The following is a 12,508-nucleotide window of genomic DNA, read 5'->3' as shown; positions in this document are numbered from 1 at the left end:
ATTTCAAATGAGAAGTAATGCATTGTAGTTAGTAAACAGACAGGATTTTGGAAGTTTGCTTTTTTTGTACGATTGAATTCACAAACGGCCACGTCTGTGACTGTTTCTTCAAAGCAAACACTACCTTGACAAAAGAACGTTGAGACTACAACAAATGTGCATGGTTTACAAATTAAAGTAGTCAATTTACATATTTTATAAGCTCACCTTTTTTGTACGAATGAATTTAAAATAAAATGCATTGTCAAAAATATTTAGATTATAGTTAGACAAACGTCCAAACAAAAATGACAGCTCATCAATCGGCAGGATTTTGTACAAAAGTAAACTAAAGTAAATTATACAAAGTAAAATATTTTGTTTTGAGGTAAAAATGAACTTTTGACAAAATGCCAAGTACATGCAAAGCATTGCACAATCAGAACAGGAAAAGTACTTGCACTCTATACTTCAGTAGATGTGCAGATACTCAGTGTCGATAGCTGACAAATCCACTTCAGTATAGCAATCGGACTTTGTTACTTCCCACCCCTGAAATTGAAAAGAACACCATCAAACATAAAGAGCGTGATGGAGATCTTGGAGGAGAAAAAAAAGGTCTTGATGAGGCTCTGCTGAGGTTGAGATGATAAGAGCCTATATATATATATATATATATATATAAAAGCCTATATCCACTCTCTGTCACCCCCCCCCCCCCCTCCCCTCTCTTCCTCACTCTCATCTATCTCGGCACGCCGGGAGCTCATTTCACTAAAGCCAACAACAACACGCCGCTTGCTTTTTTTTCTTTTCTTTTGCTTGCCACAATCTTGCTACCGTATTCCCTTGATAGTCCAGCACCACATAAACACACACTTGCGCACACACTCACACGCACACACACACATTTGGTAGTAACATGTGAATGTGTGCATAATTGAAACACGCAAACACTCACCCTCCTGCTCACTCTTCCTCCTGTTTGTCGTCTCTGCTCCTCTGTGACTTTCTCTCTCTTTTGCTCTCTCTGTCTCTCTCTCTCTCCCTCAGTCTTGCAGCTGCTGTGTGGTCACGTGACCTCCTCTCAACCCACTCTTCCTCCTCCTCCTCTCCATCCACTAGCAGCCCCCTCCACCCTCCTCTCAATCCCACCCCCCTTTCCTCCTTGTCGTTTCTGTCACTCGTTACGGCTTTCCAGTTTTTTCTCTCAAAGTGTGCTCTAGTCATCCTTCCTTCCTTTGGGCTTTGGTGTGTGTGTGTGTGTGCGTGTGCGTGTGTGCCTGTATTAACCCGCCGTCCATCCATCACTCTGTCACACTTCCAGTCGGTCCCGTCTGTTTCGGGACCGAGATGAGTGAAGAGGTGGGTTTAGGGTTGGTAGCTTTTGGGGGTCAAGGGGTGGGTTGGCTCCTGACAGTGACCTTTCACCCCTCACCTCCAACCTTTACCGCCACAGCCAGCATGGAGTTCAGGAGGACAAACGAAACAAAAACATCAGGCGCCCTCCAGGAATGTTTTGGCTTTAAAGGGGACATTTTTACAGAGAATTTTGGAGATCTAGCTTTGGATGTTCTCTGTATGCTTTTGTCACCACGCATGCTATTTTAATGGACAGCGCACGTGCGCTTGGCTTTAAAACTGCTGCATCTTGATTTTCGTGCTCGGGCAAGTCAAGTTTGGGGAAATTTAGGCAAATCGCGTTGCGCCATGCTGGGCGTTCTGACAGACTGAGGGGGATTTCCTTAACAACCACCCGGCTCGCCTGACAATTTGGTGACTTAAAGTAGACACCAAAAGATAGAAAACGCCACTCATGCGCACAGTTAAACTGCACTACACCAGACTAGGACGGACGAATGGATGGATGGACGGACAGATGGAAGAATGGACAGACGGATGTAGAGTTGGCTCAATGGATAAAGGGAGAGCTGATTGCAGGGATACATGGATGGGTGGATAGATGTTAGATGTCTAAAAATGCTCTAGATACCCAACGACACAAGCTAATAAAATCGTTTGCCTCTGAGCCTTAACTGTGATCAGTTTTTCTTGATTCACACACACACACACACGCACACACGCACACACACACGCACACACACACGCACACACACACACAAACGCGCACTGACAGTACATTCACTGTGCCTTGTGAACAATAGCAAAGCTCAGCATGATGTCATACTATAGGATGTGTCCAGGCCTGCTGTCCTCCCTCCCTCCTCCTTCCAAAAACACACTCAAACACATACGTGCGCTCACACACACACACACACACACACACACACACACGCACACGCACACGCACACGTACACACACACACACACACACACACACACACACACACGCACACGTACACACACAGTCACTCGCCGATGTGCCAGAGTGATGATGCCTCTTGAGTCGCAACCTCCTCTTCCATTCTAATAACCCATCCCTGAATACACACACACAGACACACACTAGATGCTCTTAATGAGCTGACACAGTAGGTTATGCTCCCCCCACTGTCCTCATAGAGGGGGAGTCAGGTGAATGTGTGTGTGTCTGTGTGAGTGTGTGTGTACGTTTGTGTGCGTGTGTGTGGCTCAACACTTTAAATTCATTCTGCTTGTTTATTACCTCCGCCTGGCAAGAAAACGTGAGGAGGAGAGCTATTGTTGTGCTCGTCATTTGCTGCTTGGTTAATTTGCAGGAGTACTCAAAAACAACAGACTAATTCAATCCAATTTTGTGGGCCAATATGCAATGAAAGCAGTTTTCTAAACACATCATCGGTAAACTATTTAAACTACGTCATCAATTAATCAACGTCGACTCAACTATCCATATCTTACCATCCACGGATATAAACGCTGTGCTCGGCAATATTTTAAAATGATAGTAATCTATTCTAGTTAGCTTGTACACATACGCACCACTTTATTTGCTGCTCTGACAATTGTCGTTAATAGCAGTTAGAATAGCTGGCAGACATCCACGGATTTTCCTACACCCACACACATGCATGTGTACACACTGAGTGCGAATGAGAGCAAAAGTAGCCAAATGTTTTACAACGTCTTAAAGTTGTCTGTAATAGCAGTCAGAGTGGCGTCAACCCAGCATTCAGGGCTCCTCGCGGGGCTCCTAAATGCCTTTACTAGCTTCGCTCGCACAGCAGCACTTAACACTTCCTCACCCTCCATAAACAACACGCAGGCACACACACACACACACACTTAGACGCACTCACTTTCCTCCGCCACATACAAACATGCCCATAAGTGCACATAAATATCAGAAGGGAAAAAAAAAAAAAAAGACACACAGTGAGACATCCATGAGGAAAGGTGATCTTCCTTTACAACACACACAAATCAGCTGACTCAGTTGACTTTACACACACTGGACTTTGCAAAATATACGCATGCGACCCCGGGGGACCAAACAGCCAGCACGCATTTGTGCTGCTGGGATAAATGGAGCAGAAAAAGCACAAGAGTGTAAGAAGAAGCAACACCTCCAGCTCAGGCAGAGACAATTAAGGACTCCGAAGCAGTGAGTCGTGGACATGTGGATGCGATGATTGTGTTTGATACGCTACACTAAGCTTCATGGGCTATATTTTTGCTCAAATCAAGTGCGTTACCACAACTCCAAATATTTGGGAATGCAGGTTAGACCCCACAAAAATGCCCTTGATGCACCTCTCGGCTGTAGTAAGCACTGTAAGAACAAATAAAACATTTTCATACAAGCCTCTGTAGCTGTATTCCAAGTAACTGTGGGTATTTCCATGCCTTATCAGGCAATCGGCCACATCGTTTCAATCTGTTTGTGGTCGGGGTCAGACAGTCACAGTCCCTCCTCCTCCTCTTCATCCTGTGGCCGCCTCACACGGCAGGTGTCGACAGCGCCGGAAGCTTGACATCGACCATCTGAACAAACACGAGGGCGCCCCAAGACACGCAAAATAGCAGATGCACGCAGGCAGGTGCTGCGGGGTAAAAGCGTGCCACGTTGGCTGAGGTGTGTGCAGGTGTGTGAAGCATAACACAAACTAGTAGAGCAGATTGCCTGCGTGGGTTTTCCGCAAGTACTCCACCTCCGCCGATATTCTTAAAAAAAAAAAAAGGGCATCCAGGGTTAAGTGTCCAGGGCGTCAGCTGGGATATGCTCATCCATGACGCCAATGAAGAAGTATAAACAGTTGGTCAGAGCCATCTGCACATGATGATGAGCCGTTTTGGGGAAATTCCACATTGTTTAGCTTAGAGTAGAGTCTCACGCTTCTCCTAGCTATACATCTCCACCCGAGGTGAGCCAAATCCTGCGAAGTCTGCCTAGCAACAAGTTGTCACCAAACTTGTTTTCCTGCTATGTCAATTAAAACTAACGACCACTGGATACACAAAAGATGAACAAACACGCGCTACTGCTACAGCCAAAAGACAGGATGAGAGGTGTGCATGCATGTGTGTGTGTGTGTGTGTGGGCGGGTGAGTGCATGTGTGAGGGAGATACTTTAGTATATCAACATGAGAAGAGGATCATTAAGGAGATTGGAGGTTGACTCGGTAACCCCTGCAGAGCAGCTGGTCCATGGCAGGTCAGATGGTGCATGTGCTCGCATGTGTGTATGTGCGTGTATATGCGTGTGTGCAAAGCCCACCTGCAGGCTGTGTAGACACACACACAAACACACGCGCGCACAAACAATAGCCAAGTGATCCGCTTGGCTGCTGCTAATGCACCCGGTGGCATCTGTCTATTTGACGCCGACAATACAGTCACTGTTAAGGTCTCCCTCAAATCCCGTGGGTGTTGCGGGATGACACCCTGCATCACAGCCAGGGGGTGGAGAGATGTGGGGAGACTCTGTGACAGCATCTAACCCAAACTCATCCTAATGCCAACCATGGTAGAGACCGGCTCGTGTATACTGTTCTGTGCTGAAAGGGGAACTTAAAAAAAAAATACTCCTCAACTGGACTAACTGAGGAAGCGTCAGATGATACTCTGTCACGGGCACTGAATTGGACAGCTTGATGTCCATACGTCCGTCCATCCATCCATCCATCCATCCATCCATCCATCCATCCATCCATCCATCCATCCATCCATCCATCCATCCATCCATCCGGCTAGCTAGCAAGCTAATAGTCGGACTTCAAGTACACCTAACCAATGTCATGTGAGGCCCACTTTGCATCCGTTAAGTTTGGTCTGGTGCAAACAGGATAATTTGTTTACTGAGCAACAGGTTGGACGGGAACAAGAGCGTTGAGCGGAAGTTGTCTCACAAGCTAACAGACACCTGACAACCAGTCTGTCGTGAACAGACTCCAACCGGACGTCCTGCATTGTGACTTCGCAATAAAATCGACACGGCGTGGCTCTCATTATGTCCAAAAGCGCTTCAACGCATTTGTAGACACACTCAAATATGACAAAAATCATTACTCAAGCAATTATGACACTTCTTTTGACCACATTTTCTTTCCGCTATGTATTATCATCATGTGTGACAAACACAATCAAAGCGGCTTCTGAAAATGAGAAGACAGAAAAATGTAACCCTGATAAATAAGTCATGCAATAGACATCAATTCAACACAGACATCTGAACGTTGTGCATCCACTGCCAAAACAAAACTCAAACCAAGATTAGACATCTCAAATCAAGGAAAATAAAATATTGGTAGTCAAAGTTAAGGTTCACTTTCTTCCATTATTTTTGTTGTTGTTGTTTTTAAGACCAGTGTAGATATAACCGAGAAGATTCAGATTGGGCAAGAAGCATTTAGCTAAAAAAGTAAAACATATGAAACGGACAACTTGTCACCTAAAAAAGCCATTTCCACAACAAATAAAAGAAAACACAGGCGTAGTGCCATTAACGCAAACAGCAATTAGGTTGTTCCGAGTAGAAAAGTGTAGTCCTGATAAATTTCTACTGCGATAGCCATCAAGTAAACACCACCAACCCAAAGCTGTGCATAGGCATCATTGAACAAGCAGCAATAAGGCTTTTTAAAACAAACGCAACTTACCACCTAATAGAAAAGAGAGAAACAAAAGAAATCCTCGGCTTTAGCCCATCTCGCTGGTGACTGTGACAAAACACTGCGTGGATGTGGGAAGGACAAGGGAGGAAGGATGGGGGGGACGGAAGGGGAGGGGAGGGCGGTGGGTGGGGAAGCTAGCACCTGCTCCACTGATGCTCCCTGGGGGAACGAGGGTTGGAGAGAGGAGGGAAGATGTGACCCCCCCTCTCGCCACGCCGCCTTTCCACATGCATGCACACACAGTGCTGATAACTCACACGGGCCGAAAAGGCAATGGAGACATGATGCTCATGTCATCGTGTCAAGTGTCAACACATCTGCTAGTTGAACTCAAGCTACTCGGTGCTCACCAACCCATCGGGCAACTTTTTTGTTTCATGGGCTTTTGCGATATACATACAGGCAAGTCCAAATTAAAGGTCAAGCAGAGTACCATGTAATGCCACAACATGATGAGCAGCACTATACAATGTGTGCATTCTCTCATTTTATGTATTAGTCAAACAGTAAACTAGAATTGACAAACAGTATACTTGCCATTAAAAAGCCAATTTCCCATGAAAAAAAAAAAACTTCCTCCCGTAGCTCTCAAATGAAGGCAAAAGTGCTGTGGAATGTAGAAACCAAATAAAACAAGCTTTATCAACAATGGAGGTAAAAAAGTGCTCCGCAAGCTGAATTAGAAGTGCAGCACTGGCTTCTTCTTGCCGTGTACACCAAAAGTCTGCAAATAATTAATTTTGCTGCCATCTTGTGGAATCTATAGGCATGAGTAAATTCTAAAAATTACAAACAAATAATAATAAATCCATTTACACATGGGTTTTTGTTGTTTGCCACAGAACAGCTTTCTGTAGATGCCAAAAGATGGCAACCAATCAATCATTTGTTTAAATTATGCTTTTCAACTTCAGAAACAATTCAAAAATCACAATTGGGTCTCCTCCTAATTTATTAAATTGACTTACTCATCATATTTAGCAATGAATTTGTTGTATAAATGGCAACAGGTGGATACGCAGATTCATGTCACCTTCCGCCATCTAGTGGAAGAGCTTTTAATTTTTCTGCCAGTCACTATACATCACTGGCATGAATAGACAAACAACTTAAAGAAACATTATTTGACGCAATCAAATGACTCTTTCGGACAAATCGAGTGAATTGGGTCAAATGGCCATCAAACTAATTTGAATGGCAGCCAGCTTAAGCCCCTTCTACCTGTCTCAGCACACAAATATTTCGCATCTGATTTGCGTGGTTTTGTATCAGGGCAACCTGATACAACTAGTCGAGCATTTCCCTCCTAATTAATGCACCCGCCTAAAACACACACAAAGACACATTCACAAAAACTCCTAGATGAACACACATGGCTGTTGTGCTCAACCCTATTCAGGGGAAAAATTGTGTGCGTGTGTGTCTTCGGGGACATTGTAGCTTGACATGATTTATGGTGTGGCTGTGCACAGTCAGACACACTCTGAGGTGGGTGGTGTCTCACCTCCATCCTTTGTGACCTGTACAGATTGACTGCCGCGTAAGTGCGCAAGTGTGCGTGCACTCATTGTGTGAGGAGAGGATAGGAATGACTGATAGATTAACGTACACAAAAGTGCGTGCCTTTCCTGCAGGTGCATGAGTGACTGATGGATCATGCTCTGTCTGTGCGTATGCTTTTCCAGAGGGGTGGGGGTCAAAGCGCACGGTGCAGTGGTGGGTAACACTGCGCCACTCCACCCCTCCCTTCCCCACCTCACCATGTAAAAGAGGCCAAGCACAGAGGCTATTATGAAGTGTGGCAGTAATAGCTGCAGGATTCTTTACTGCCTCTGGAGACCGCTCTCATTAGCCTATTCCTCTCTCATATAGCCTTTCATCCATCACACACGCGAGCATGCACACATTTGTATGCAAACTGCACACCCACCCATTGGAGAGCGCGCACTCCATTCATGTCAGGTAAGGATGCACCCATAACTAAAAAAAAAAAAAAAAGCGCTTGCTGCTTGTTTGTGGTCCACACAACAACGCAGTCACACACAGATGCATAGGATCAACCATGAAGACCAACCCTTGATTATTTAAATGTATTCCTCCCTTCCCCCGATCAATGAAAATGAGTCCCCTGTTTGCTGCTCGGGTCAGGTGGGAGATCACAAACGGGGAAGAGTCAGAAACGTGGACGGCCCTGCGAGTTTACCTGAGCGCTACAGATTGGCTACTGAAGGAAGGACTCCAATTTTAAATGGAACACCTAACTGGCAGTAGGCGCCCTCCAATTTGTTTACAGACATTTTTATAGACCAGAGAGCTTTAGTCACTGACAGTGGTCCCCGCAATACTGTGGCTCATTGTTGACCCTCCTAAAAGTAATATCCTAACAATAATGATAGTTATTGGTTTCCAGTTACCGTAACATTGCCGCTAATTCCCACTACCTCTTCTGTTGTATCAAGTTAGCTTTAAGCTACGATGCTACAGTTGATATAATCGCAAATTGGTTGCACGTGTTGCCATAGCGTGTAACTGGTTGTATCGCAGCAACATAACGCTCATGCACACACAAGCACACATGCAGTGCTGTAAAGATAGGCAGTAATCCAATTTATTAGCACCGCCCCTCTCTGCATTTTCCCTTTTGCGTCTTATCGCTTGCTCATTTTCTCCCTCTCTTATGATCCGCCCTCACACAAACACCTTCCCTCCATGTGTTCTCCTCAAGCCTACGACAATGTTCACACAAACACACGCACACACGCATGTTGTGTCAGTGTACCGCCTGAGGGGCTGAGCTGAGGAAACAGGGTGGGGAGTGTGCTGTTCTTTTCCCGCCTCAGCTCCCAGCACGTCCTGCAGAGAGAATTACCTTCCCTTTGTCTGTGTGAAAAGGCCGCTGCCTTTACCATCTGTGCAGCGTGCGTGTGTGTGTGCATGTGTGTGTGTGTGTGTGTGTGTGTGTGCGTACGGGGCATTTTGGACTACGTTCCAGACCCACCAACAATAGATGAAAATCTACAATATTAAGAAACCCTCCCACATGCTTTCAACACAATTCAACTTATTAAAATACACATTTAAATGTTTGCAGCATGAAAAATATAGAAAATATTCTCCATATTGTAATGTTTGAGTTTGAGACATGGTGAGGCGGCATGTGAGTGTGTGGGCGTGAGCTGAGGCGGACAACAGCTCCAGTATGTGTGTGTGCTCATTTTTTAATTACTTTTCAAAAGTCCTGTAATAGTCATTGTTCACACAGAGCTGAGACAATATATTGAACTAGGTGTTAGATGTTTTAGCATTACCTTAACATCTATGGAAATTTCCATTAGCCCGTCTTTGGTTTTACGTGTCAGTTTTACAGCAAAGGATGTGACAAATACACAGATTGACGCAAGCACGCTTTGCCTCTTGTGATGAGAACTGAGTGAGTTTAAAGTTTAAGTTTTCAGTTTAAAGGGTGTGGAAGACATATTTTTGCCTTATTGGATAAGCGAGGGTTCAATGTCGACGTCCACCAGTTTCTCATTCCTTCAGCCCCAATTGTGCCGCCTCTGTATCTGTCTCACTCCAGATGGGTGGCAGAGAGTAGCAGCTTGCTGTGGTAAGGCCAATTATTTACATAATTATGATCTCCCACTTAACCACATGATCCCTTACCTGGGCGGAGGCAATTAAAGGAAGCATCATTATGCAGATTATGCAAATGCAGACAGAAGCGGAACGAGGCGGCGCACATGCCCGAGCAAAGGCGTGCCCCTGTAGCGTGTGAGCGTGAACCCTGCCGCTCATCGTGCGTGTGCGACAGAAGGTGGCGACGTTGGCGGATTACGGCTGTTCATGTTTGCAAACTGTGGGGGCCTGCTGTAATAAACTGCAATTTGCCTTTTTGTATCAAGTGTGGATCAGAGATTAAAAATGGTAAGAAATCCAATTTCACCCACTGTAATATTTGGTGATGAATATGGGGTTTTTGGACACACTGTACTGTAATGTGGGAAAAGAAAGACGCAATCTTGAATACACTTTGCGGATGTTTTATTAAAGATTAATTTTGTGCCTGTCTGAACATAGTTTATTAGAATTTTAATTCCATTTTAATATTTTTAATTCATTTTAATGTTATCTCATTTACTTTTACTGTTCCTGCCCCCCCAAATTCAATATTTTAATGATATTCATCTATTTCTAATTTATTTGAATCCATGTTAATGTCAATTAATTGTTATTTACTGTTTCTCTATATCTCGCAATTTTATTAATTAAGGACTACGTTTAGCAACAGGTATTGAAAAATGATACAAAAATAATACAATAATTGTACTAATCTATTTATTTTAAATGAAAAAATCACATCAACAGTACCAGTACAAGAGAAATAGAATATATGTAAACAAAAAGAAAATGTTTCTTTTGTGAGTTTTGTGATATTTAATTAATTAAATAATTTAATTTAAGCAGACCCAGTATGGTTCTTTGCTCTGGTCCATAGCAATTTACACTTTAGATTATGCATAATTATTGTGATTTGTTAAAAGGTGGTTGGGTCTGAAAATTGATGAATGCTATGTAGTTAGTATAAAACAAAATACATTATGTCCGATGAACCTGAACGTCCAAACTGCTGTTAATTAGCTCTCTGTATACGCATCAGACAAACACACACGCACTAACAAACAAACACCCACACCCACACAAACGGTGACACATTCAATCAATTACATTTTGACATGGTTCATGAACATGCAGATGGTGCGGCACCATTGGGGGCGGACAAGTTGAGTTTCCTATTCGCTGTTTAACTCCTTCGGAGTGCTGTTTGTGTGTGCGTACGTGCACATCGAGCCTGAAGCGAGGTAATACGCATACCGATTTTCAAATCCCTCGAAACGCATCCCACACCACAGGATAATCTTTCACAGACATCAAAGAATCAGGCCCCTGCTGACTTTTATTGCAAAGAAGGGCACATGTTCAAATTTGTCAGTAAGTGTGCACTTGGAGCAATTAGTCCACTTGACTACTCTGCATCGACATTTAACGCTTGAAGTCGAATAACTGCTAATCACGCGTCTTAGGCACCTCATCTTCCAATCGGCCCATTTACGGAGCTTTTGATTCCACCGTTACCGGACTAATAACGCTCTGAGGAGGAGCAAATGTTGACTGGTCTTCATACATCTGTGCGGGTCCTATGGTACAAAAATGAGTTGGTTGTAGATGACAATATTGGTTAGCCTAGCAAACTTTCGCTATATAGCTATTTAGCTGATGACTGCCATTATATTTATAGGATATCTATAGCATATGTCTGTAAGGAAGGGTTTTAACAACTGAGTGATGATGAAAATAACATTAGCGACCACTATACTGCACTGGAAAAATTACATGACCGATTAAGTGACTGTGAATCAACTTTCATCACATTATAGTAGACTACAGGAAATATTGAATCATCCAACCACTGCTTTATTTCTTCAACTAATATTAACAATATCAAACTGGAGCTGCGACTATTTCACTTGGCTTATCCTCCTGCCATCTGCTTGTTATCACGCACTAACCAGCAGATTATTTTTTTTTTCATACGACTGCGCGTGTGTGTGTAGATGTGTTTGTGTGAGCCCGTATAGAATGCAGATGTGCGTGCGTGTGCATGCAAGTGCATGTGTGTGTGTATGTGGAGTAGCAGGAGTTATCACCTCGGGTCAAAATCTGCTGGCATTTATCCTAATCTGCAGCTCAGTGAGCACGCATCCTGCATGTGTGAGCGAATGTGTGTGTGTGCGCTTCACACGTGAGATTTCACAACAAAGTCACTGTATGCGCTGGTTGTAGTAATTGGATGTAAACAATGCAGCGTTCACACGTGTCATTAACGTGTGCCTGTAAGTGAATTTCGCTGCTAATTATGAGCTCATTAGTGACACCAGCTCTTTTTGACCAATTAGGCTTAGCCAGCGCTTTTTGTTGTTGTTGGATTTGTGCTTTAGTGGTTGGAAACATAAGAAGTGCTATTTTATTCACTCCCTGTCTTTTAATTTTTTCGAAGTCTACCACATCTCTGGAGGACGGAATTCTTTTTTTGATGGATTACGTCTTGTGTCGAAGTGTACGATATTTTAAATCTCTTCTACGTTGTAAAGCTGTTGTCATGGCGTTTTATTCATCTCATTAATAACAGTGCCCTTGAGGTGAAGCACACTATGACCCTGTTTTCATCGACACACACACATTGACGCACGCACACGCGCATTCAATTAACACCACATGAGAGGCTGACAGCAGCGTGGTTTGAGGCAGTGCATGTCTCATTGAACCCACCCCCCGCCCTCGCCACCATCCTTTTTGTGCCTATAAAATGGCCCATTGAGGGTTGTAAGGAGAAAAAAAAGATCTTTTAAAGTCTCAGTAACCTAATGTACGCACGTACCGATAATGGGGACAGATGTGAGCATGTCAGATGGCTCTA

General features: G+C 43.9%; 1 protein-coding gene across 8 annotated transcripts in view; it reads right to left on the bottom strand.

Moving 5' to 3' along the window:
- Positions 1–12,508, bottom strand: part of LOC133156878 (genetic suppressor element 1-like) — a 41,966-nt gene that overhangs the window by 14,674 nt on the left and 14,784 nt on the right. The window contains exons 1-2 of one of the 8 annotated variants that reach the window (XM_061282965.1): positions 941–1,760; positions 450–531 (exon numbers count right to left, since the gene is read on the bottom strand). The exons of 3 other annotated variants lie outside the window; for them this stretch is intronic. Coding sequence is in view for 2 of the 5 variants with exons in the window: in XM_061282959.1 (XP_061138943.1) it covers positions 3,721–3,763 (43 nt within the window). In the remaining 3 variants the exon portion in view is untranslated. Of the gene's footprint in view, positions 1–449; positions 532–940; positions 1,761–3,720; positions 4,409–6,018; positions 6,146–12,508 lie in introns of those variants that run through there. 4 more of the 8 variants (XM_061282966.1, XM_061282959.1, XM_061282963.1 and 1 more) reach the window with 4 other exon arrangements.

Source organism: Syngnathus typhle, linkage group LG7 (genome assembly GCF_033458585.1).
Source record: "Syngnathus typhle isolate RoL2023-S1 ecotype Sweden linkage group LG7, RoL_Styp_1.0, whole genome shotgun sequence".
NCBI classification, from domain to species: domain Eukaryota; kingdom Metazoa; phylum Chordata; class Actinopteri; order Syngnathiformes; family Syngnathidae; genus Syngnathus; species Syngnathus typhle.
Note: the sequence above shows the minus strand (reverse complement) of the source record. Positions and strands in the feature narration are given on the sequence as shown.